The 27,800-nt window shown below is 39.0% G+C and overlaps 1 protein-coding gene across 2 annotated transcripts; it reads right to left on the bottom strand.

Moving 5' to 3' along the window:
* Positions 1-21: 21 nt before the first annotated feature.
* On the bottom strand, positions 22-27,270 carry pbx4 (pre-B-cell leukemia transcription factor 4). 2 transcript variants are annotated; one of them, XM_013269571.3, is made up of 9 exons: positions 26,311-26,447; positions 24,099-24,211; positions 22,526-22,599; positions 8,973-9,217; positions 8,281-8,471; positions 7,950-8,085; positions 7,558-7,714; positions 4,105-4,191; positions 22-3,381 (listed from the first exon to the last, which is right to left on the bottom strand). In XM_013269571.3, the coding sequence occupies exons 2-8, from the start codon at positions 24,134-24,136 to the stop codon at positions 4,148-4,150; spliced, it is 885 nt and encodes a 294-aa protein (XP_013125025.2). In that variant the 5' UTR covers positions 24,137-24,211; positions 26,311-26,447; the 3' UTR covers positions 22-3,381; positions 4,105-4,147. The 2 variants fall into 2 exon arrangements, with proteins under 2 accessions (XP_013125025.2, XP_013125026.1); XM_013269572.3 differs by lacking the exon at positions 24,099-24,211 and having other exon boundaries at positions 26,311-27,270.
* Positions 27,271-27,800: the final 530 nt, after the last annotated feature.

Raw genomic sequence — 27,800 nt, 5'->3', positions numbered from 1 at the left:
CAGAGTCACATGATCATCAGATGGTGCAATCTCTCCTTTTATTACGTTTGACTATCACAAGAGCATTTGTGACAAATTATAAAATGAAACACTTCTAAAATCTGAAATCAAATACTGAAGGAAAAAAAAAAAAATCACACTAAATCATTTTATTAATTTTCTAATAAGAACACTACAATTTGTCATATTCTTCCTTTTTGTTTTACTCTTTCTAGAACAATTCTAAAGTTGAGGTATAAAAGGAGTTCATACAGACTCACAAGTCTGAAAACAGTGGGGGTTATATACAAGAGAAATGGAAAGACAGAGGTAGAGAGAGGGGTAAATACAAGGGAAAGAAGGGAGATACAAATTTACTAATAAAAATCAAAGAAATCAAAGGGTTAAGAAGCCATTTGGTGCTGTGGAAGTCATTTAGTCACTTACAGAATCCAAACAATCATAAGGCTGAAATGTGTCATACAGTATGTATCAACATTATGGGATTTGGGCAATTGTATTTTGGCTATATTCACTGTTTATAGCGCGACACAAAAATAGATCTTCAGATTAAATGTAAAACAATTTTTTCTACTGTAAAAACTGAAAAGCATCGACTCCTATTTGCAAATTTGCTGTCTGCATTTTGTTTTTATTAATAATGAAATAGCAGGTTCTACATTTTAGATATAACTGAGAGGCTTATTAAAAAAAAAATTTATATTTAAACTGCAATTTTCTGTTTCTTGGAATGTTTTGAGAAAGTAAAAATTTCACACCAGAATTGGAGAATATTTGGAAAAGTGACTGTATAACTGAGGAAACTTGGAGATTAAGAAGGGAAGTGGGTCCATAAATCAATACACGAAATAAAACGTTTATAACCTCAATTCATACAGTTATCTTTCCACAGCACCAAATACAATTACATTTGTATAGCATACATTTCAACCCAAGTATGTAACAAAAGACCTAAATAATATTTCAAACTGATAGTTATTGTGAATCCTGTGATACAAAGGCCAAAAATAAACAGGCATTTCAACCAAACATCAAAACTTATATACGAAAAAAAGAAAAAAATTACTGAAACATTACACAAACTGTACAGTGACATCCATTACAACAGGTAGAAAAAGGCGGGGGCGTGATAATTTGGTGTGGCAATAACATTATAAGATACAGTCATATGAACTGCAATGAGTAACAAAACGAGTACTCAGGGATATCACATGTGATCAGCGTTCAAGCTCAAGTTTTGTTCTGTAACATATGCTTCAACAAAGTCTTGACTGACACTTAAATCTTCATAAGGCTTTACCTTACTATCAAAAATGCTTTGTTATTCACATAATAGCTAATGTATAAAATAGTTCTAAACAATGAAATCGCCCAAAATGTTGCAGGGTTGTCTGAAATGTGGGTTAAGAGTTTTGCTACACCCAGGACTGCCTCTTTTTTGGTAACAGAGGAGAGAGAGAAGCCCTTGCCCAATTGGCCATAGAACTAAAGATAAAGTAATTGTAGTTTTACCAGAAGGTATTAAAAGATGGGTAAAAAGGAGAGCATTCCTTCTATGCTCACAATCAAATTACAAGTGTGATACGACACTACTCGCCCCACAACGAAAAGCCCCAAAAATCAAATCAACTGAGGCATGACAACACCACACAGAGAGACACAGATACAAATATAATTCCCTCCTCTCCTCAAACTGAGAAGGTGGCTGTGCACCAACTTTAGAGACACAGAGTAGCATTATTACATTACTGAACTTGATATTTTTGGTTTTGGTACAACAGAAGGTTGTAGTGTGTTGCCTCGGGCTCACAAGCTTAAATGTTTCAGGATTGGGGGGAGATCTCAGCTGAACCCCATCTGGTGTGTGATCGGCTGGTGGAAGCACCCAGTCTCTATGTTTACAAAGGTCAGAGGGCACCAGCCATTTTGACTAAGACATCCCAAGAACACTGTACACACGCCCACACAGAGACACACATCATAGCAATACATGATGCACTTTTTTCCTTTTTGGTCTGACTGTAATAATTATACCCTTTATTTTTTGTTAATAAAAATGAAGCTAAAAACTCGGAAGGTTAAATGAAAACAATATCACGCCTAGAAGTCCTACATGCATGGAAGACAGTCACGTTTCTAAATTCATGACACGTTTTGTCCCAATAACACATCAATGCCCCAAAATCTTTCCACCCTTCTTTTATCGTCATTTAGATGCTTTATTGAGCAAATTTTTGGTGGTGGCTGGTGCATTCTTGGTGAAACAGCATTAGAAAATAGCCTACAATCAAATAAACTAGTGGACAGAAAGCAAGAAGTAAAGTCTACAAGCCATCTACCAACACCCTCTATTGGTTAGCAACAAAAAGGGCTATTAGTTACATCCACTCAACCAAAGATGTTGTCCTCTCTCTGCCCTTTCCTCTTCTCATCAGCCCTATTATCACTTGTCCTGCCTGGTTTAGAACAGTGATCCCCTTAACTACCCATTTACAGGTAGAGACACCCATAACAAGGATGCTAACTTTTGTGCTTGACACATCTTTTATGTCAGCTTACTATGAAAACGACTGTAAAGTTGCAAAGTGTATGTTGTGGAAGGGTCTTTGAAATCTCCAACAGAATGAAACACATCGAGCTATAAGGACTGGAAGATACAATAGTCTCTTGTATTGAGTTGGCAGAGGGTGATCTTGGAGGAACAGATGTGTTGACGACTACTGGGGCAGCACTTTGGTACGAGCAAGGTGAGCAGAGCTCCCTGGTGATCCGTATCAACAGTTTGGCTGTCAAATGCCAAGGCTTCAAGAGATACAGGCAATCACACACAGTTTTCCAAAGCAAAGGGTTAAGTGCAGAGGTCAACAGCACATGAACAAACTGTGTAAGTACTGTGTGAAGTTAACGTGCATATACACATAATGTACAGACATCATGATCATCTACACAGCTGGGTGAGTGGTCTTCAGAAATGTCCTTAACAGAACATGTTTTCTCAGCCTCAGTAAACTCCAACCCCCTTTCAAATCTGAGTTACGAAGCTTTGAGCATTAGGGTAGAGCTGAATTCAGAAGAGCTGGATGGAGAAGTCCTCCTAGGTACTGTTCGGCTGTCCTGTGTTCCAGCACAGTGTGTTTATGAAATGCAAATAAAGCCTTGTGTGGCCATCTAGTTGAGTAAAGAGACAAGAAAGTAGTGAAGAAAAAAAAAAAAAAAAAAAAAGAGGGACTGAAGATGGTAGTCAGAGCAAACTGCGGTGGGACTGAAGTGATGGCAGGAAGAGCCAACAGATCAGTTGGAGGTGTCGGAGTGGACACTGCCAGGAGGACCGGGAGGGGAGGTAACCGAGGGGGGGTTGGTGGTGTCCTGCCAGCTGTTAGCCTGCAAAAAGCAACAGAGGAAGGATTCTACATGAGAAGTAGGTTTTAATAAATAACAGTCTTAATCAGCTACATTTGTGCTTAGTAATCAAAGGATGCATCTGCAAGACAAAATGGTTCAAATAATAGGGAACCACCTTGTTAAAACACAGTACTGCAGCTTCCTGGCTTTCTGAATGTACTAAGGTGAAGGTGCTCAAATCCAGATGCAGAACTCCAGAACATGTTTACAGTAACTCATGTTTTAGCATGTTTTAACTTGCAGTGGGTATTACTGAAGTAATACAAGTAAAGTTACAAACCTGTTTCTAAAAAACAATAGGTGCACAACATCAAAACAGAACGCACTGATTTGTACAACATTTAGTTTATGTTTAAGTTCAAAACTAAAAACTCTCCACACACATTTGCAAAAATCAATAAATTCTGGCACATACAACCCCACATTTAATTTAAACTGGAGGGCACAGCAAAATTTCTCTCTTTCTCTGCTGTTACTTTTCCTGCATGAAGCAAAGTTTATTTTTCTTCTTACATTCATATATTTATTCATTTTCTTAAGTAACCAAGTCAAAAGCAAAATGAACTGAAACTCAGCGAAAGTGCTTGGATTTCATCGACATTTAAAAAGTTGACAATTTCATCACTGTACAGAGCAGTATTCTGGCATCCCAAATACTTATTGATCAGCTACACCACATGAGGAGTTTTAGCTGGAACTCACATCCAGGCGATGAGGGGTGTAGAGGCCACTACCTGACAACTCCTCATAGCCGCCCGTCAGGTGTGTAGCAGGGTGCAGGGTATCCACCTGTCAGAGACAAAGCATTGAAAACACACACACTTTAGTACAATTAGACAAATATTTATGTCGCCATTTTTCCACAGACTGACCAGTGAAGTCACAGCATCCACAAACCTCTCCTGTAGCCATCAGAGCCAGACTGCACTGCTCAAAAATACAGCTCATCTACTATCCTGTTTCAGTGCGAGCACTAAAATTTGCAGCTCACCAATCAACTTCATGACTCTCCATTAAACCACTTATGGTCTGAATGAAAGACTGCAGCTGAAGCCAAAATGCAGTGCTTTACCTCTTCTTATACTGGTGCTTAACAGAAGAAATCTGTGGATCCATCCAAAACAACAAAACGACAATTCTTTTCACAGACAAGTAACAAGAACAATTCACTTTGATAAAATCTCTTCTGCATCTACGTGAGTATGGTGCACATTACTCCTATGAATTCAACACCTTTTCCAAATGCTAGGATTCTGTATAAAATGCAAATAAAACAGAATGTAATGATTTGCAATAACTAAAATTCTATACAAGTGAAAGTTGAATGAAGATTACATATCACATTCTATAATTTGGATTTTTATTGACACATGGTAACAAAATGCAGTAAAATGACAAGAAACCCAAAAACCAATAAATTTAATTGGCAACAGGTCCCTTAACAGGATATGTGCATGTTTGGAGCAACATGTGCTTCGATCTAAGCAACATCCTTTTCAAGGAAAGCCTTGCTTATTTTGGAAAGATGGTGCCAAGCCACATTGTGCATGAATTACAACAGCTTGGCTCCATAATAAAAGAGTCCAGATGCTGACCTGCCCTGCCCGCAATCCAGATCTGTTACCCATTGAAAATATCTGGCAGATTACAAAACAAAAAAGTACAATAAAGAACACCCTGAAATGTTGAGCAACTGAAATACTAAAGCAAGCAAAAATGGATAAGCAATTCCTTTTCAAAATTACAGTAACTGGAGAAGAGGTGATGCAATAGTCACAAACATGCCCTGTGTCTCTGTTTCAGCATATGGCTTGCTGGTTTTGTACAATTCTCAATTAAACATAAGGCTTAAATCATCTGCTGATGTCTGCATTCTGTTTTGTTTACATTTTACACAGTGACCCAGTGTTTCTGGAAATGGGTTTTATATAAAGACATGGGATTTTTGGAACACTTGGGGAAAAACAAGGACTGAAAAAGGCAGGATACTGTGACACACTTGGAAATATAGGACAACCTAGACATAAAGAAACGGATGATTAACCAGAGGGACTACAGGATCAATCCCCCAGACCTGGTTTGTAGGAATATACCAGCTGCATGAAGACAACTTTGTGAAGAACCCTGATGACCCCACACAGATGTTTCCATACTGAACCGGGTCCTATGCTTGCTGAACATGTGACACAAACTACATTACCTACATTTCTCATGAGTAAAGGCAAATGCTCCTCAAGGTTTCCTCTACATACGTCTGTGTGGAGCAGGAGTCAGTGGTGATAAAGACAAAGCCAAGGGGAGGATATGAGGAAAGGTCAAAAGGAGCTAGCCTAAGGGAAGATATCTGAGGAAGTGGGGTGGCTAGGTTAACAGCATTGAGGGCAACTGGCAACTCCACAGCTGTCCTCAGTGCATACCTGCGGCTGTAGAGAAGGGGCGATGTTGAGACCGTCCCCGTTGAGGGAACGTAGGCCAAGGTAGGTGTCGCTTGTGTGAGATAAGCTGAATGACCCTGGTGACCCTGCAGGCAATGTATATCCAATAGCCAATCAGCCTCACCATGGTGTAATGGACTTAAAAGGCTACCATTGGTCAGGGACAACGCTTTGAAAATCAGGGTCATTGTTGCTATTTTCTCATATTTATAAAACCTAAAAGAAGATTCTGCGCAGCATATGCTTCAGTGTCCACCAACTGGTGAAACAGCAAAACATCAACACAAATACCTTTTTGTTTTGAAATAAGTCGGTTTTGTTATCTCCATGTGTAACACCTGCACTAAACCGGTATTTCCACACCACTACAACGGGGCCTTTTGAAATGTAGCCGACTCAGTTTCAATGTGAAAACTCCAGGACTGCGTTTTAGTCCGGATGGCCTGAAATTTAAAGTTTTGGAAATTATGACACAGACAGCTGCATTTATTCTGGGTCTGGGTCTTATTAGATGAAATTAAGACGAAATTAAGCAAAAAGCTAAAATTCAAAAGGAAAATGTATGTTCTAGTATACAGAAGCCCCAAGAAGGGAAATGATTAAATGAACCAGAACCTCTACCTAAAAAGGTCCACTTAAGCTGCTTGCATATGTAAGTTTAAAGATTTTTGTAAACCACTGCAAAAACAGTTCAAGAAAAAAACGAATTAATTATGGGGGACCATTTGTATCAGTCTATCAACAAAATCAAGCATCCTTTCTAATATGCTTTACATCCTGTAACTTTAAACTTAAAGTCACAATGAAAATATTACCATGTCAGGCTCTCTGTACGTACATTAACTATGAAGTAAAACGTTCAACATAGCACAAGTCTGAATACACAAAGTCGCAATGACAGACAGTAGATATTACTGGAGAATCTTGCACATTAAATTTTGTATAACACAGACAGGTGAGCTCTCAGAGCCGCATTTTATAAGCTACAGTTTAGTCCTGTCAGTACTAGAGTTATGAAATGTACTAACTACATTTTACACGTGTGCATGGATGCAGTCCCATATCTACATATAGAACATATAATTAAAAAATACAAAGCAACTATAAAAAGTACAGCAACTGGGGTAAAAATGCATTACGACATAATGACATAATGCATAACATAATGCATTATGTCATTTCAATATTGCTTATAGAGCATAATATCCTGTAAGTACTGTGGCTCATTCCATTAAAAGGTAATTTATGTTTGAATGACAAAATACAATTACTTAAACAGATTGGTGAAGGAGCTGTGCAGAAAATGTAAGCATATAGTTTCTTGTAAAATATTTGGATAAGCAAGGTTCTCTAGAAAAATAAACAAGCTGAAGGTATGTGCCCAAATTTTCCAAATGGTACACGCAATTTTCTGTTTTAGAATATAAAAGTGCATACTATGTTACTGCCTCAATACTGATTATTATAACTAATGTAATATGTACCAGCATACATCCTTCCTTCTATGAGAGCATTTCAGAGAACTACAAAGACTTAGTGTGGTAGCTGAGTGAGAGCTTATTTGCAGTTTGCATTGTGGATTTTCCTGTGAACCATTATGTCAGGCCACTATACTTCCTGTGGTCCAGTTATGCAAGAACAAAAGCTTATACATAGGAAGAGAAGCTTGTTAATAAGAAAGGGAAGCCTATGTGGGTAGAAGAAATGGAGCGTGTGGTACCTGAGTTGGGCGTTGCCGGAGAATTAGCCTGGCTGGCCTGCGCCGACACATTGGCCGCATCCACCGCTGTTTTAACTGCGTAGAGGTTCGCTTCCTCCTGAAACTTACCAATATTCTTCTTGTAGCGTATTCTCTTGTTGCCAAACCAATTAGAGACCTGCGGACCAGACAGATGTGATTTGCATTTATTTTATCTACCGTGCACCCCCAGTGGGAAAAATAAATCAGTAATAAACAATAATGTGAATTGTTTAGTTATTCAGTCTTATTTTACTTATATTAAAAAAATGAAGCGGTTTTAAAAATAAAGTACAGACACGGCCTAAAATTCTGGATTTAACAACTATATAACCTCTACTCTACACCGGATAACAGTTATGTTGGCAACTCACCTGAGACACAGTGATCCCACACTTCTTGGCAAGTTCCTCCTTGGCTTCCTCACTTGGATAAGGATTAGAAAGGTGGGAGTAGAAATACTCGTTCAGCACCTCCGTAGCTTGCTTGTTAAAGTTACGCCTCTTACGTCTGAGAGAGAGCGAGACAGTGAGAGAGCAAAAGAGACAGAGAAAGAGAGACAGCAAGATAATGACAATATCTTTGGAATGTGCATCTGATAAAACAATCATTTCTAAGTGCTCAGATCATTTCTGCCCACAGCAGGGTAAGCAGCCAGTCAACACACAGAAAATAAACATATCAGGGAGACCCACACAGACAGACCTGGCATCAAGGAAGCGTGAGCGCAAAATCATCACAGCCTCACAGGTGCTCTGTTTGAGCTGCATCTGAATGGAGCTGAACTTGCGGTGGATTATGGCCACCATGCGCTCAATCTCCTTGGGAGAGATGGGCCGTGTGCGAGACTGCTCTCTCAGCAGGTTCATTACATGGTTGGTGAACTCACTACAGGCCTGGAACAAAGAGAGAGGAAGGGAGAGAGAGCAGTTGAATACTACTGTCAAAAGAAGGACAAAGCACAAATTCTGCCCAGTGCCAGTGGGATAGTTTTTGAAGCATCTGCTTTCAGACTACTCTGAATAACAATATAGCATCTGATAATAGAAATTATTAAACAAATACATTTGTTTAAAACAAACATTTAAATTAGATACTTTCTTCCTGTTTTAATTCCTGCACATTTTTTTCCCATGTGGACCTAAAATATATAATTTCCCCATGCACTAGAAAATTAGACTGGACACTTCTTTTGTCCATCATACTCAACAAGACACATCACTAGTCTTGTTGAGCAGTTTCACAAATGTATCTTGTTTTTCAGTTATCTTGTGTTTGACCAAACAACAAACAAAATCACTTTTCATCTTACTGTCAAGGGTTGCCAAAATGTTTTACAGCATACAAGCAAGGAATGTGTCACATATGCATGTCCCTGATGTACATTCAGCACAAACCTGCTCATACTTCTCCAGCTCGGAATGATATATCTGGCGGATCTGGGCAAGCTTGGCTCTGTAGTCAGAGTGTTCGATGCTGCTGTCGGTGGGGGAGCCGCCGGCTGCTGCTGCTGCTGCAGCCGCTGCAGCCGATCCGCCGCCCTTTTCTGGTCCTGACACACCCTCCGCTAGCAACATGTTGTCCAGCCGCATGATCTGAGGATCTGGGGGATCCTCCTCCTGCACGCCTCGTATACTCAGAACTGGAAAAAAGAGAGAGCAACATGATTTAGGCAGACAAGGTTAGCATTTACCTGTCTGAGAAAACACCTGCTAAACTACTCATCTAGATCTATGAAAACCTGTTGGTAAAGAAAAAAAGACAGACCATACAATTTTCTAAGCAAAGGTCTACTGCTGTGGCTTATAGGAACGCACAGAAAGACAATAAATCACTGCTAAAATTCAAATAAGTGCAGTACTGTCAAAACCCAGTCACAAGTTTCTCCCCTGAGTCATTGCTATGAATGCCTGACTGAATTCTCAATAAGCCTGAACTTCCTCTAAACCAACAGCAGAGGGCAGTGTGGTCCCTCAGTGGCACACTGCCAGAGATAAGGGCATGAGGCATGGGACCAGTAATAGGAGTGCATGTGCTGTCACTATGAGCCCCAGTGGCCATAAGTATAGTTATCAGTCGCTGCTCTCCACCACTGTATTATACCAGGACCTCTGTCAGCCTGCAGCCATGCTCTCATCTCTCTCTCCCCCTCACACATGTGCACAAACACATACTCCCTTAAAGACACCTTTTGTTACAGAAAAGTTTTAACTCCAGACAACCATCTTTTCTTCACAGCCTGGAGCTTTTAACACTTAACTAAATTCAATTTCACTTGCCCTTTTTTTTTTTGCCTCTCAATCATTCAACTTCAAAAAGTAAGAGTAGAAACTTGGCACCACAATTTACTGTCTCGAGCTGAACTTTTATAAACTGTTCAATTTTTTGGGAAATCTTATACATTATATTAAAAAGAATGCATGAATTAAATAATCTTTTTTTATTGCTGTGATTAAAAGACTGAATTGAAAAAAATATGCCTATCTGACTTTAAAAGGAAAGAAAAACATTCTGACAGCAATTTTTTCTTTTAATCTTTTGACCATAAATGATAAAAAAAAAAAAAACCTTAAATTTTCTGTTTCCCATCACTTTAAAGTGAATATCCTGACTGCCGGTCCGGATATTCACCCCCCCTCCCTCCTCCTTTTACTAATAATCTAACACACCTAAGCTTTTGCACAATAGTAAAATAAATACATTTAAGGTCATGTTTACCTTATGATTGCAAATACTGATTCATAGTCACATATAAAACCAGTACTGTAACCACATTTATGTTGATCTTTTTAACTTGAGACTAAAGGGAATGAAAAAAAAATTGAAAACAGACAAAGTTAACCAGGATTTTAAGAGAGACAGATTCTACGAGTATGGATGATGAGATTAATCCCTGTGGAAACTGAGTGGCATTAGACACTTGTCTTCCTAAAGGATTATTCTAGTTTGTCAGTGTATCAAAGTTCAAAGGGTTATTGAACTCTCACATTCACAGCTCTGTCTTGTGAGACCTATGAGTCTTTACTTGGAGTCCTTAAGGGTCGCAATGAAAAACAAGTTTTCTGCAGCTGTGGAGAAGTCAAAGCTAACAAATGACTGGAGCTGTAGTGTAGGGTAACAGATGTGAAGAAATGAGGACAAAAACAGTTTTGCTTAAATTTTCCAAGTGCAATGGAGCAAATGAGTTTTTTTTCTTTTTCATAACTTCATTTTGATAAATGAGTCTGTTCCACCATTTTACAAGGCCGTAAGTAGCCAAGTGTCCAACTTTCCCCATTTCCTACCCTTCACTTTTTTCTTTCTTGTTCCTTCTTGCCTTTTTCTTTTCCCTCTGCTTAGGTCTCTTCTCTCTCCAAGGCACATTCCTGCTCTGCTGCTCCCCCATCTCAGGGCTCAGGAATGCAGCAGACCCAGCCGCCTGAACTAATGACCCTGATTCGCCCATCTCTTTCCCTCCTCTTTTTCCTTTCTTTTCTGTAATTCACAAAAGATCTGTCCAATTTTTAGCTATGTGAAGTATATCCAAATTGCATTATCAATGACAAGATATTTTTGTATCCAATATATTAATGCTTAGGCCACACTCTAATAATGGTGCAAGTTTTATGTATGCCGATTATAACTACATAACTATATGTAGTTATGCTTTGTTCTTTACAGCCCATTTACAGAGATGTACAACTGACCTACAGTTAAGAGGGCAACTGTGGCTCTTGAAGCTTCTCACCTCTTTCCCCCTCCCTTTTGCCCCCACTCATTATGGCCCCCCAGCTGTAGCCTAATGCCCCTACATTCCCCTAATTACTCCAATTAAGCTGTGATTATCCAGAATCACACTCATGCACAGTCTAGTGGTCTAGTGGTATTACAGCATCTGTTAAGATGAGTTAAGATACCACGCAGAAGAGAACCATATGACACAGACACATATAAAGATTTTTTTAAGAATAATTTAAAAAGTCCTCGACTCTGAAGCTACCAATACAACTCGTGAAAACTAGAAACAATAAATAGTCTTCAGGTCTGAAAACTGGCTGCATATTAGAACCTAAACAGTGTTTCCATTTGATCAAATGTATCCCAATACCCGACTGGGTCTATTACCAAGAAGCTAAAACTCAGCAGTCCTATAAGTAATAATACTTAAATTCACCTTTAAAAAAAAAAAAAAAAAAAAATAGTAAGACTGCTTAAGGCCCATACGCTGCATTCAAAGATCTTAGAAATCACACTATTATGCACACGTTACCAGCCAAGCTGGGCGGTGTGGTATTGAGAGACGAAGCGAGCAACACATACTATGAAATATTCAGGGTATCCAGCTGGGCTTTCACTGCATACATAATCATTCTCATTTCTGCACAGCCAATGTGGAAATGGTGTGCTGTGCAGACAACACACAATATATGAAGTGCTGCAGGTAAGGGTGAACAACCGAACCAGTAGTATAGTGCTGTACATTAACTGTAATGCCTTCCACACATAGGCATAGATAAGGCTTAAACGTAATCAGTATATCATTGCTCAGCTCACAGCACAAGCTTTATCCTTGTCTGTCTTTTCCCTCGCTAGCATCCCCTTTTTCACTCCCGTCTCCCCAACACACATCCCCTCCCCCCTCCCTTTCAGCGCACCCCCCTCCCCACACACACACCTCCCCCAGTGCCCCCCCACCCCCCTGTTCTCCATTTCAGTCGAGTTCTCCATGTGAGCCGCAATCCCTCATGCTGTCAGCCCCCCCCTCCTTCTCCCTCTCTCTGTAGACAGACAGGATTAGCATTTTAATTGCATCAGCTCCCTTGGGTATTCTCAGCCTTTCACTGGGAGAGAGCAAGGGAGCGGGAGAGAGAGGAGGATAGAGAAGGGAAAAAAAAAGGGGGAAAAAGGTAAGGAGAGAGGGTAGAAGGAGAACCAAGGAGAATTGAAAAAAGGAGTCACAGGAGAAGATATGTGTGCGGGAGAGAAAGAGACAGGGGCCACAAATATACAGAATCCAGAGTACAGACGTGCCAGAGAGCGAGAGAGCCAGAAAGGGAAAAAAAAGATAGGACTGTGAAAACATCAGTTTTTCCTTTCATTATAGGGAATTCAGATAAAGAGAATGGCCCATAGAAAGACTTTTTTTTTTTTAACAATGAAAAAAAATTGCTACATAAATATGCTAATTTGACTTATAAAAATGCAGAAACAAATCTCAGCACCAGCTCTGGTGTTATGATAGGTAAACCCATGTATAAAAGACTAAAACTGACTGCAAGTGATAAAACAGCACCCGCGTAATACAAATACAGTGAAGGGAAATAAGAAGTGGGGCCAATCTACCTATGAAACTACTCTTTCACTATTTTATCAGATGAAAAATAAACAAAACCTCTGGGAAAAATAAACTTCTTCTTGAACTACGCATGACACCAAACGGCTGCTGAAAACCCTCCAGGTTGACTGATTTGATTTCCACAAATTATTTATTAAAAAACAACAGTACAGTAAATGCAAGTTTGATGAAACTGGAACAGACTCCTAATTATCTTTTGTTGGATGAGTTTGACTTTCATTCTGTAGAAAAAGAATGAAATGTACTATTTAAGAGAGCAGTTTTCAAACCATGGAATGAAATGCAAACTTTCTATTAATTAAATCCAGATCCATATATGCAATATGTAATATCCCAAGCTTATATGACAAATAGTTACCTGGATGCCAAAAGCAATTTCATTACAAAACCATAGGTTATAATGATTAATGTCAATATTCACACCTAACCTCTTCTGTGTGTGGACCTTTTTGATTTACCACGCAATTTTGGTAAAAATATGGGTTGCTCAACAAGGAAAAAAGAAGACCTGTGTGAACAAAACTGTGCCTTAGGCAGGTTGAAAAATATGGCACTCAAACTGTAAAACTAGCATTAAAAATGAATCACTTCCCTGCTGGGTTTTATGCTAAATGGACGATGTATAAAAAAAACAAAACTGAAAAGTGTAGTTTTACACAAAAATATTCACTTATTCTTCTAAAAAGGGAACATTTTGTACTATTCAGTAATTTTAAGTTTTTTCAGATAAAGGATTAATCCTGCAATCGAGTGAGTGATGTTAAAGTGATGGCATTTTTTCCATTAGGTCATATGTTACACTTACCTCAAATGTCTTCACAACTAAACTCAAATAAACCCACAACAGCCTTGGACAAGACATGAATATGCATAATGCAACTAGGGCTATATTTGACCAAAGCCCAAAACCAGACTTGACCAAAACTGAACCTACTCCTCAATTAAGTGTGCTCTACCTGATTTATTTACAACATATTAATATTTCAGTCTTGGCATTTTATACTGAAGTTGAGCTTACCAGTTTGTTTGAAAGTTTACACTTGGCTTTTTGATCATATTAACAAAATTCATCACACCATTGGCTTCTTTGACGAATTGTGAACTGTTTGGATTTAAATCAAATTATTGATTAAGTAAAATGAATTAACTACATTTGAAGCTAATAGAAAGTGCTAGTTGTAAGTTGTGAAAACATTAAAGTGTTAATAAAAACCACCCCTCTCTAAAACAATCAGGGTTTTTAGGAAGCTGAACAACTTAAAAAGACAGGCTGTGCACACAACAACCTGTTGTGCTGCCAGCAATGCATAAATATGTTTTGCTACACTTAATTTATCCTGGTGTGATGGCTACGTAGAGCCTATGGCGTAGGCCAATGCCATTGCCAGTATTTGTACCTATGCAAACTGCGGACGCGGTGAGTATAGTTACATTTCCAGGGAAGTGAAGTCAGGTTACAGTTACGACATACCTACGCTTTTCTACACATTTTACACAAGAGTATAAATCCTCTTTTTACCTTACCCATTCAGACCCAAAGTTTAGCTACTAAAAATATGTAAATGCTAGCAGCTACGGCCTGGCTTTCCAAACATTAAACCTGAACTCTGATTGTTTTTTTAACTAAGAGATTTAAATTAGAGAAATGGTGATTTCAGTTTGTTCAATCAACTAAGTATATGCAACCTGCAGATAAGTTTCTGTGTGGGTGATAAGAAAAGAGAAAAGAAAAAAAAAAGTAGAGAGAGGTATGCGAACTACATTTTAAAACCACTGAAGTGAGAAATATAATACAGAATAACATGATATTATAAATATAATATAGAAATATATTAATTTAGCTATAACTCTAAAAATATGTAAAAGAAAATACTGATTTTGGTTCATTGATGGTCACAGTCTTGTTTAAAAAAATAAAATAAACCTTTTTTTGTAGATGCAATTCATTTAAATAGTGACCACAACAGCAAAATATGGTAAATGTTTCAGTCCAGAATTACTGTGTTTAAGCTGAGAATTAATCCACAATGCACTAAAGATTTCCACCTGTGGCTTTGTATAACTTATAGACTGATCAAAAAAGGGGATTAACATGTAACTATAATTTCCCTGTATCTGTGCTTAGGTATCAGTTGTCAGAGGCTACGGGGGGATTTTTAATCTGTGAAAATGAATGGCAGGTTTTCTTCAATAGTTAATCTAACAGCTGGCACAAAGTTGAAGTATTTATGGAATGAAAAATCAATTTTTAAAAATCTTTTTAGGGGTTAAAAAAAAGAAGAAGAAGAAGAAAAAAGAAAAAACTTTCTGTATGAAGGCCCTAGTAAAACTGTGGTTGCAACTTTTACAGACTGACCAGGGTGTTCCTTCGGACATGAAACTGACACGTTCAGATGCCATCAGATTAATAGAAAGGAGTGCATGTCTGAATGGGGCTTTAATGAGCCCAATCCATATGTCCATTTATACTTTAAGCAGCTCACACTAATCAGCATCTGTTTGGGTAGTTTACAAGAGTCCTGTAGCACACAGCCCCCCACTCTGACACAAACACACACTGAGAGGTAAGCATTCAAAGTAAACACACTGTGGTCTTACTAAGGTGTGAATTGGAGAATTCACACCTTTAGCAAACACAACACTTCAGTCCAACATCATCAATCAGCCCTTAATTAACTAAACAGAGAGGCTAGGACAAGGACAACAACAAATACAACACAAACACTGAAGGATATCAATTGTGTTGTTCCTTAATGAAAGATCAACAATGCTTTTCTTTTCTCTAAAATCTATATTTGAATTTTATGTAAATAAAGAAATTAATCTGAAATTTCAACTCTCAGAGCTGGACAATGTAACAAATTTGAATGTAATCAATGTTATGGCTTCCAACGATTATGAAGACAAGACAATTGGGATTAACTATTGCTTTTTTCGGCTTTTCGACACAATGCACTCATTTTGTTTTGAGTTATTAATCAAGCACAAGCCTTTCTTGGTACATTTTAGTTCCTATCCAAAAATCCACAGCCTGTTTAGCTTAAGCAATGATTATGAAGAGATCAAAAAGATCTATTTAGAAGAAGAAGAAAAAAAATCTACAAGGTTTCTACAGATGAATCTGTGGATCATTAACAGTTGTCTGTAATTGCTTTGGTTTCCAGATTTCCATGTTTTACTCTAATTTCAACACTGTCCAAATGAGTTATTAATTGGCCATCTCCCTACCAGTATAAAGGTCAAGGAATCCCTGCAAAAATCACTCTTGTATCACGTAAACTAACTAAGATTACAACTATTCACCAACTTTTGGCATAACAGAGCAGTCATGCTTAAAGATCCAGAGATATAGCTTCAGTCCTTCAAATGTTCGCATGCTGAACAGCTGAAATAATTGAAATTTTTGAGGTCAGTCTGGTTTGTTACCCAACTATCACCACAAAACATTGTTTATTGTACATTTTCATGATTTCGGGGGGAGGGATGTGCGTTTCATCTCTACTTTTAAGCTTATGCAGATAACACAGACATTAAACAAGCAGACTGTGAGATGCAGTAAGTATACTGGTATTTTCTCACAGCTGGTCATCTGACAAAGCATGAATTAAAACTACCAGCACAGTTTGTAACCAAACACTGAGCTGTTATTGAAATGAATAATACAAGATGTTTTTCTATACAACATTTTATTGGCAATAAGGTACAATACCTAAAATCTGTAATGTTTAAAGTCCATATTAAGCACAAGCGAGCAACTGTAATTACATCTCTAATATATCCTGAGTCCAATGCATTTCTGCACATAACAAAAGACAGACATGGAAGAAAAAATTTCTAAATGTCACAGGAGGAAGAGGAGGATGACGAAGAGCACCTAAGCAGGAGGCTTGTTATAGCACTGCTAGGATCTTTCCCCAGTCAACTCTCATCAGGCCAGCTGCCTCCTGTGCTCATTAGCACAGACTCTTAAGGAGCTCCTAAAGACTTTGTGAAAAATGAACGCTCATTTGAGAGGTCGTTAATTTGCACTGTTATGCAAATTAGGTGGCAATTAAGCGATAGATCAGAAGAGCAGTGCCCATTTATAACAAGTGAACAAGCATTATGACACAGTCAGATGGTGCTAGAGCGAAGTGAGGCTACATGGTTAGTCTGAACAGGTTCAAAGTTCCCCCCTTGTGAGGAACAAAACCACTGTACCTATAATATGGGTTTTACAGCACTATCGATTCAGTCTGTTAACCTGCACGCACAAAGATTAGTCTACATTACAACCTGATACTGAAGCGCATACTAATCATGTTCCCAGAATATGGCTTCAATATACATTAACCAACAGTGGTACAATAACTACCTACACTAATGAAGGCAGCAACCCAATGCATATTGCTAATCTAGGGTGGAAGGCATACCCCCTCCCTCTACCAGGCCTGATGTTTCTATTTCTCCCCTGCATTTATGACATGGTGTGAAATATACAAACATACTGTCTGGGACAGCAATGAGCACTGCTGCAGAGGGGTGGAAGGCACCCATCAATTGTAATTAATTGTTAATTAGTCAGGATTAGGAACTGGGCTCCGACACTCTCCCACCCCACCACCACCACCAAACTAGTGCAATCCAGCTGAGACCACATTTACATATCTTTAATTAAAGAGATGCCGGCTTCCTTTAAGAGCAAACCCTAAAAGAAAAGTAAGGCGCAGGCATGCTGAGAGGGAGGGCAGATGAGAGGTAGGAGACTTCCCTGTTAATGATCCTCAACAAACACTGACGGGTTACCTTGTTTGGCATAAAACTGATTCTGGGAACTAGCAAGGCCTGTTATCAATATGCAAGTAATTACAAGTGTTTCGTTTCAGTAGCAGTTTTACTGGTTATCTTGCTTCAAACAAAAACAAACTAAACATAGTAGTCTTAACAGCGAAGCATTTGGCGAAATGCTTGATCTGTGTTGTCCAATGGTCTCAACTTTTACAATAAACCCACTGTTCTGGCCATAATGTGTAAATTGTGTTATTAAAACAAAACAAAACAAAACAAAACAACAAAACACACTCAACCCAGAGAGAAATGGGTACATCCACTAGAGAAAATTCTCATTTCCAGCAAAGAGAAACCACTCCCATTGGTGACAACTCTGTCAGAAGGGCCTTCAGGGGGAAAAAAAAAGAAAAGAAAACATACACACACTGAGAAGTCCATTGGCCCGCACACCATTAGGCCTCTGCTGAAGGTTGGAGAGCTCTGACTCCCCAGTTAGAGTTAGGCTATGTGCGTGTGGGGTGGGGGTGTCTGTCAGGGCCAGGGGTCTGTGTGATATTAGCCGTCTGCCAATCTGGCTTGGGGAATGGACACCAAGTAATTACTCCTTCTCTTACTGCCTCATCAATCTCCCTGTATCGCTCCTGCACCCCCTCAACACACACCCTTATCTTTTTTCATCCTTTTCTGCAAATGAGCCAGGCTAAGAAAAAAAAAAAAACAATTGAGTGGCAGGACAACACAAATCAAAGCAGATTCCTGAAAAGCCCATCTAATAGTCCTGTACTAATGCATAGTGAATGTATCTATGAAACAGACTTTTTAAAAGAGAAATCACTGATTTTTTTGATCAAGTGAGAAAGAAGTTTGTTCACTTATTCTCTTTTCAGATTGCACAGATGATAAAACTGAAAATGTAGATTTGGTAGTTTCATCTACATTACATTTTAGTCACAATCAATTTCTTATCTTCTTAATGCTTTTGAGTTTAAAAGATTGTATGCTTCTCCTCATAAAAAATAATGAAATGCTTCCCTCAGGTTTCTAACAACTCATAAAATGTTATGGCTGTTCAAAAAATGGGCTCTCTGAAAACTAATAATAATTAAGTCTCTTTAATGAGGCATGTGATTCACTAGACTTTGAAGAACTGTACTCAGTCTGTAGAATACAAACATATAAATCATTCATGTGGTTCTAAAAGGGATTTTCCTTTACAAAAGATGGGAATATTACCAACTTGATTACACCACTGTGTGACATTTTGTTGTTAGATTTTATGCATGGTCAGGTCCAAAACAAAAAGTTTTTAAAATTAAAGTTAGATTTCAAAGTTTATAAGGTGTTTAGCCCGGTGGCAAATAAACGTGTAACAACCATGTGCGACATCTACTCGTGTCGTTTTAGTGTTTTTACAACAACAACAAACAGGTCGTAATTCACTTAATATGTCAGTGGGTCCATTTGGATTGTGAAATGGCATTGTAATGCAAAGAGGTATCTTGAATAATGCAAATAAACTGAAGGTAATAATTTAACTAATGAGGCATCAGAATAGAAGTTACTACAGACTTACAGTACAAAGACAATAAGCGCTCCACTGGCGTGCCATTATAAGTTATAGGTAAAAGATAAGGCATGAACTACTTTAACAGTTTATTAAATGCCTTAAGAGCTCTGGAAACAACCATCAAAACAAACAGATTTTCTTTAAATAAGCCCCATAATTATAAACATGGGCATGAGTTATAAAATGCCTGAAAATGAAGACTCTTCTATTCTAAAAACGGAGTGACTAAAAAGTTTTTCTTTCTTTTTTTAATGTGCAGGAAGATAGATTGGAAACGTGGCAGAGCCAAACATCAATTAACCGGTTCCCATAACACATTGTTTGAATACTGGCACAACTGGGTACGTACCAGAGCAACCGGCTCAGGTTAGCATCACACTGGCTAATAAACTTGATGTTAAATCCTTTTTGTTGTTGTTGCTGACTGGATTGATGGCCCATAAGATTGGATAACAGACACATGCATATGACTCACATCAATTAGGGGCAACAATTAGGGGCCAGCAATTTCAGTCTTAGCCAGGTAGGATGGTAGTTAGCTGTTTACAAATGGTGGCAAACTAACTCATGGCACCATGCCACAGAGTTGTTTATCAGGCAGCTTATCAACAAGAGTGGCAAGTGTTGGGGTGTGAACTTGTCCAAGTGAGTGGGAGGAGGGAGAGGCTCATAATACCACTGTGTTGTTTCCAAGCCTAAAAACTATACAGCTCAAATTTCACTTGAAACTCTATTTTTGTTTTCATTTAAAACATTTCCAAAAATAAACAACGGTGGATGTTCATGCTTGAAAAACAGGGACTTGAGAAGGTTATCAAAACAGAGTGAGTGACAGATTCACTGTTGTCATGTGTAAAGCACAAGGAATGCATAAAAGTGAGGAGAAATGCCTGAAACATGCCCGAACTGAATTTAAAAAAAAAAAGAAAAAGAAAAAAAACTTCTGAGAGTGAACTGCAGTAGCTTGTGAGAGATTTTGGCATAAGCTGTCCCATTGCACCAAGAGCTATTTTTACAGCAAATACCCATGAGAGCAAGGGGGAACAGAACTGAGTTGAAGCAAAGCCACTGGTTCTCAACTTTGATAATTTCTAGTCTCTTTCCAAGTGCTTTAATTTCTTTTCTTTTTTTTAAGTGTATCTTTAAAAAAGTATTAACAAGAATCAAATTTCACACAGACGGAGGTCATGTTTAATGTGAGAGCTCAGGACAACGCATCCACTGTTGAAAATGAGGGGTGTTTTGGGGTGGTGGCGGTGGGAGGGTGGGGGATACTGGCATTTGCGCAGAACATTTCCTTTACAATGAAAACAATCTAACCAACTGCAGCACTCAAAGGAATTCACCTCCCATCCCCCATGCCCCACCTCCCCTCCTCCACCACCACCATTACATTACCATATCAAAGCCCCGAGTTCAGAGCAAGTCTTCTCTTTCAAGAATGGGAGCGAGGCAGAGAGCGGGAGGGGGAGAGGACAAGACCGAGGCAGTAGGAGTAGACCCAAGACTGAGTTCGCTTTTATCCCTCTTTGGTGTGCGAGTATATGTGCAAGGGAGACAGAGTGTGTATACGGGTGTGCCAGCTCAAGTCTATGTTTGTTAGCAAGAAAACACTGTAGAAAATCAGTGGAGATACTAAAGGACTACTGACTGAGTCTTTCACAAGCTGCAATGAAGAGAAGTCAATTCACATTCCAGAGGCAGACAATGGGGCCTACAGGGGGTCTGAGTAGCAGTGAAATGCCAAAGCAGGTACACAGTGCAGTTAGGAGGGCACTTTGTGACAGATGGCCAGCAGAGTACAGGCAAAGCCACAGATCTCTATATCTCTTTGCTGCCATATTCACCTCAAGCATTAATCTATTGTTAACCTACACTTATTCCTTGGTCTGTTTTTCTGCTCAGCTTACTGTACAAGTACTCACAGACCCTCTCTGTAGTTTGCTGGGAGACTAAATGTGAAAATCAAAGTGAATGGCATTAGGGTAAATAAGACCACTGGTTGCCTGGGAAACAGTGTACCCTGCCCCACTCACTCAAGCCTAGCCTTTACTTTTCTCCAATCACTGGAGAGCAATAATACATTATTGACAGAGGGCCACAACAGGCAGCAGTGCAGCATTTTCAAATTGTATTTGAACAACAGAGGCTTACAGTTAAAAGATACACAAGGACAGAGAAAGAGAGAAAAGCACGCAGAACACACGAAGGGAGAGAAACTGACAGAGGGAGTCAGGGGGAGAAGATTCAAAAACCCACACCATTCAAACTAACATAACCATCAATCTGCCATCCATCCCTGGCCTCCTCCTTTGAACGACACTAAAATCTGTCAGATAGCTGACTGGAATAGCTAACAAGATGAGAATAAGCAGCGTGTTTACTTTGAATACACATATACGTAGGTAATAATTTGCATCAGCTTATGTGTATTTTAAAGTCAGCATTATTTGTTAAGATGGTGTCACAGTAGTAGCTTTTTAATGTTGTGTTTGGGTAAGGGTACTGCATTTATATGCATAGCAATTTATTCCAAATATACAATTACCCTACACTGTGTGGTGTAGCAGTTTTTATATAGTGGTGTAGAGAAGAAAATCTTTGTACTGAAACAGCATAACAATTTGACTGTAAAGCAATAACCCCTGTGAAGTTTTTCATATCTGCCGGCTTCTGAACAGCTGTGCATAAGCTTTCTATCTGGAGCAGGTTTGATTATTTAAACGCAATATGGTGGTTTGTACTAGTAGTAGTTGTAGGTGTTTTCCATGCCTTAATATAACAAATATTGTTGACATCAAATCAACTGAGACCATTTTTTTTTGTCCCAAATGTTCATCATCTGGGAACTTACCAAAATGTAAAACTGTGACTGTGTTGCCACAGGTGAAAAGTGGTAACCAAGTTACAGTCCAATAAGTAAGATAACAGTTGTTAACATGTTCTGCAAAAGGTTCTGCAGGACTCAAGTTTCAAAGGCACTAATCCACTAAGAATAGTTTCAGCTGGTCAGAGCAAAGTCTGGACGGTAGCCAAAAATAGGTTGAAGAAACTGTAAATACAAGGCCGGAACATACAACACTAAAGCACACATAACACACACACACACAATGTGTGTTTAATACCTGACAATAAATACTATCAATACAGTTGTCTGTGGCACCATTATAACGATAACTTGGTGCTGGGGAATCTGGAAAAGATGCACTATATCTCAACACTATGCTACAATTTGTGCAGAGTGGAGAACACAGTGAAGGAGTGAAGTAGAAACTTACCCGTCTTCTCTTTGATCTCACAGAGAACACTGAAGAGGGCTGGCTTCATTCTGTGACAGTTCAGGGCATGCTTCCTGTAAAAGAGAAGAGGGAATAAGAGGGGGAGAGAGCGAGGAGGATTACAATAAACAGACCTCCATCTCAAGTCATTCCATGTCCTCCCTATAAAACAGGTAGAGGAGCTGTATGTATTATGAATAGAGCATTTCAAGAATGCCGTGCAACTCAGCGGGACAGAGTCATATTGTTTAAAGGCATTTTCAGTAGCCAAATGCCTTTGTCGGTGCAAAAAACATTCCTGATGCATCAATCCGAACTAGCAAGAGTAATGTTGTCATTTGAATGCTTTGCACTATGGGGCAGGTAATGATGCCAAACCTCAAGGTCATCATTACTGAGCACCAGATTTCAGAGTTAATACACACTAATCTAATTTCTTCCTCTTAGAGAAATACTTGTTCCATGATAGTAGACAGTGAGTTGATAGAGATGACTAGGATTAAGATGCAATTTTAATTTAATCAGAGGCATTCTCTTTATTGCCAGACAGGCTAACAGCAATTAAATGAGACAAGGCAAAACTTCTACACTTCAATGTAATCAAATAATCACAACACCTCAGCAACAGAATTTCCTGCCAAAAAACATCCATGCACCCACACACACACCCATACAGCTCATTAAAAACTGCAAGGATGGAGAAAAGCCCTGATCCTACTACGACCCTAAATGACTTTACACCATTGTCTCATATCTAAACTCTTTTACTGGCAGTGTACAATTAGTGTACAGAAAGAGTGAGTCTGTTAGTTGCTGAGCGAATATGGAGCTATAGTTCAAAAGTTTGTATTCTTTTCCCCACACATCTGTAATTAACAAAAACATGTTAATTACAGTAAGCATGCAATAGACTACTGTGCCCTGTTAATCAAGTTGAGATGGTCATGGAGGTGTTCTTAATGCCCCCCTCAGTGCTCTTGCAATATTTAATTATCTTGGAATAATGGCTGTAAATTTGTGCACCCTGTGTATTTTTAATGATTTGACCTATAAATTAATAAATCCATTTGGATGTGTTCAATGGGGAGTTCCACAAATCACCACAGTTACCATTTATAGTGAAAATGGGTTTAAATAGCAACAATGTTGATATGCAATTACATGAGCAATATACAGTTAATTTAGGTGATAAACAGCAAAGTCAACATGAAGTCTGTTACTAATGAGAATGAATTATGATCCTCCTTATAATAAAGAAATAAAGCATTTCTTTCCATACAACATCACTGATGACACATTCAAAACAACCACATATGAATATGATTTGGCTACACCTGACCTCAACACCAATTCCAGTTGTGAATCTTCACTGCAGTATTAATGAGGGGACTAGAAAATAGTGCACCCACTCTGCAAGCTGTTATATGTGTAAGGTATGTGTCTAGCACTAAATGTGTAATTTTATCCACCAATTCAGTCACTGCTGGATTTGAGTTGGGGGGAGGGCTGCCTTCAGCATGGTGGGTATGAGCACGAGGGGGAGAAGGGGGTGCTCATGCGGTCCTGTACTGACCTGTGCTGGAAGTTGAGTGGCAGGCCACCCCCTGCCATGCCCCCCCTGCTCTCCCTCCCTCTGTGGGGTCGTCTGATCCACCCCAATGCGCCGGCGATTCCTCTGGCCAGTATCTGAACATATGGCGACAGGGTGAGAGGATGAGGGTGGATGGTGCGCAGGAAGTGTACTCTGCAACACCGAGTTCTTGCACTGCCCTGGCCACTCCCCATCCCAACACACTGCCACCCTGCATGACAGGGACGTCATGATCACATGCGAACCCCCTCAGTAATTAGTGGATCATAACTGAAGGAATGATAGATGTGTGGGTGGCAAACTTTTTCAAAGTTAAGAATTATGTTGATAACAGCCATGGCATCTGCTTTGTATTAACAAATCTATGTGTATCAACATGGTCTGTGTTAGCCTGAATCTGATTATGTTTTAGTCTGTTACGTGAGATGTAAAATAGAAAACAGCCAAACAAATACAGACTAACTGCAAGCAAGACTGTCAGTTAATGCTGAGCATACGGTTCTGAAGGTGTTTTATCCTCAGAATCCCCTTATATACGCCAGACTGTTATTAGCAGGAGTTTAGATCAATACAAGCACACAGGCAGGGACACCTCTGGCACTTCCGCAAGCAGCCACACCTTTAATTTATTTTTCAGAAAACACTGTTAACACCTCAAAATAATTGTGTTACATGATTTCCAACACTATATTTGGACTTTTAAATACAAATACTCATTTTAGACATTATCTTACAGAGAATGACTTAACCTTTTTAAAATTTCAACAAAAATTCTAAGTTGAAGAAACAAAGTGGGAAGGAAAAAAAATGAAACCTTAAAAAGAAAAAACGAATGTAAAAATGTTTGAATTAATGAAGTGAACCCCAATTAAGTCTTCAAACTTTTAGTGAAGAAAGGTAATATCCCAATGATCATAGGCTGCCAGTACAGCATCATCCCTCCCCCTCACCACCATCTCATTAATAGAAACTCGATTTGCGGACAGCTGCACTCGCGTACACATTATAGGAGAATTGATTGCACCCAGCACACAATGAAAAGGATGAACACCAGGGAGGGAGGGAGTGAAAGAGGAGTGAATTAATTAAGAGAACCAGGTGGTCAAATGTTGGGTGGAAAATCACTAGCTAATGACACATCACACTGTGGCCACAGTGTTGCAGTGGACGATTGCCTATTGTTGAAATACTGACGCTTCTTTTGAAACTGACCTTGTGCTCCTCAAGCCACATGGCAAATGAGTGTGGGTCAGTCACTCAGTGCAACGCACTCTTTCTATAGGAATCATGCTTAAAAAGATACCTCTAACACAAACATTATTTGATGTATCATTTCAATGAGTAATTGCTGTCACAGACGGCACTTGGCTAGTCTGTAAAATTGACTAATCCTTTACCTTAATTTATCCACTCATTTGCACTTCAATACCCAATTTTACTGACACTAATTTGATGTAAACAACATTTCAGATACATACTGATAATTATTCTAATCTAATTTAGCATAGTAATATTTAAAATGCACAAAAGATTTGGCACCATAACCAGAAGACATAATTACACTTAACTATGGCAACTTGCACAAAATCCACCATCTTAAAGAGCATTTTTACTTCTTGATAATTCTGCGCCATCGATTCATGAATTTTCCTAAGATGCAGTGGGCAGAGGGTTTTTATATATAAACATATAAAGTTATTACAAAGTATTTTTCAACTTATTTTAAAACAAATTATTCCATACACCGAAAGTACAGGTAAGGCTGCACCAAAGTGTCTATGTGTGCGTTTTAAACGGCAACGACTGACCCAGAAATGGGGTAGTTCTTAAATCTGATACTTCATTGATTACCCAGTTAAGATTAACGATAGCCCCCTAACGTTATTTTAACCATATGGGCATGTATACAAACTACAGTTTGAAAAAACAAAACAAAAAAAGCCAATCTGAAGTAACAAAGAGCTTCTAACAAACTACAACACTGTAATGAGACTATTCGAGAGATATTCTAAATGTACTTTAACGTTACTGCTTCAGCTGCAAAATACACTGTAACGTGAAGTTCCATTAATGTTGCAATTACGCATTACCTTACGTGAATGTTTCACACAAACACATGAACCCAAAAACGAAGACATACAACTCACTTTAGCTTAGCTATCATGTGTGGAAAATGGCTCTTCGGTTGTCTTACCTGGCCTGTGCTTCGTCCAGGCTTTCGTCAGTGATGGCCATTATTTGCTGTAGGATATCCCCTATGTCTTGTTGAGGCTGACCGAGGGACTGTTGTTTTCTGACCGAGTCTGGGTCACCAACATCGGCTTGTGCTAGTCCACCTAGTCCGGTGAGACCCGTCATCATCCTGGTCTGGTCATCCATACTTTCAAAGGAAACTCGCCGTTTTCCTCCGTCGAAGAATACACACAAATAGCTAGCCTATTAGCTAGCCAGCAAAGTATTTTCTACGACAAATCATACAACACCTCTTACGGTACCGACAGTGACGATCAGCAAATAATTGGGGGGTGTTGTCATAAAACAGACTATACAAATACGCTTTACATTCGTTTGTCTTTTCCCCCCTCCAGTCAATAAACGCGGCCAGGCTAAAGTTAGCTAACCACCGACTGAAAAGCAGCTAGGTTAGTAGCTGTAGCCCAGCAGAAAAGCAGCAGCAGGGACACACATGCACAGACTGTGTGAGCTTGCCAACAGCGTCTCGCACATTGTCGGAAAAAATGTAAAGCGAAAAAATAAAAGCACGGACGGACACGCGGGTATTAAAAATAAAATCCGCCAATTCAAGAAAAAACAAAACGGGATTAATAGAGAGTTTCAGATCGTGTAGCTCCAATCCGAAATCTCCTATCAAAACAGACTACGGTTTGCCATTGTTGTTGATGTCGCGCGAGTACGTGGGATGTTCTTATCTGCGCGAGTGGTGTGAGTCGCCTTGACCATTAAACTCATAGCACCACAGAGCGCGAGCTAGCGGGTGGGTCCATTAGCAGCCCATATAGTACAACAGGAACGAAAGCTAATGATATAGATAACCTCACTACACTGCCACATTACATTTAAAGCACATACTTCCAGATACTGGAACTGGATTATTCCTTCAGGTGACCAAGCTCATCTCGTGCACGACCTTTACAAATTGATAGCCCCTTACGTCACCAGAACTGCTTGTTCTATTGTAATTGGTTAAAGCTTTTTTTCTCCCTCACTGATATCGGGTAAAATCACACACATTTAAATGTCAGGGATGGCGTATTGATGTACACAATATATATGTATATATATAAAACCAAACACTGTAAATAAAACAAATAAATAAGGTGTTACCGCCTCAGTGACTGTGCCATGTTATATTTGTTGGACCAAGTGCAAAGTGCTGGTGCATGCTACTAAAAAGCCACAGTCTATTCTTGCCCATGAGTAAGTTAAGTGTATTAAAGGAATGATTTGTTTCTCGTGTGTGGTGTCACATACTGTATTAAGGCGTACCTAAAAGTCAATTAACTTTATGTACGCACGCATATATGCCAATTTCACTTGCAATATTAAATCCCAAAGCAGAACAGCCCAGGCTTAAAATATCGCTCTGTCCCAAACCCCCTATGAATGAAACAACCCATCAGTTTTCAGTATGAAAATGTTGACAGCAGATTGAAAACAAGTGTC

Source organism: Oreochromis niloticus, linkage group LG4 (assembly GCF_001858045.2).
Source record: "Oreochromis niloticus isolate F11D_XX linkage group LG4, O_niloticus_UMD_NMBU, whole genome shotgun sequence".
Classification (NCBI taxonomy): Eukaryota; Metazoa; Chordata; class Actinopteri; order Cichliformes; family Cichlidae; genus Oreochromis; species Oreochromis niloticus.
Note: the sequence above shows the minus strand (reverse complement) of the source record. Positions and strands in the feature narration are given on the sequence as shown.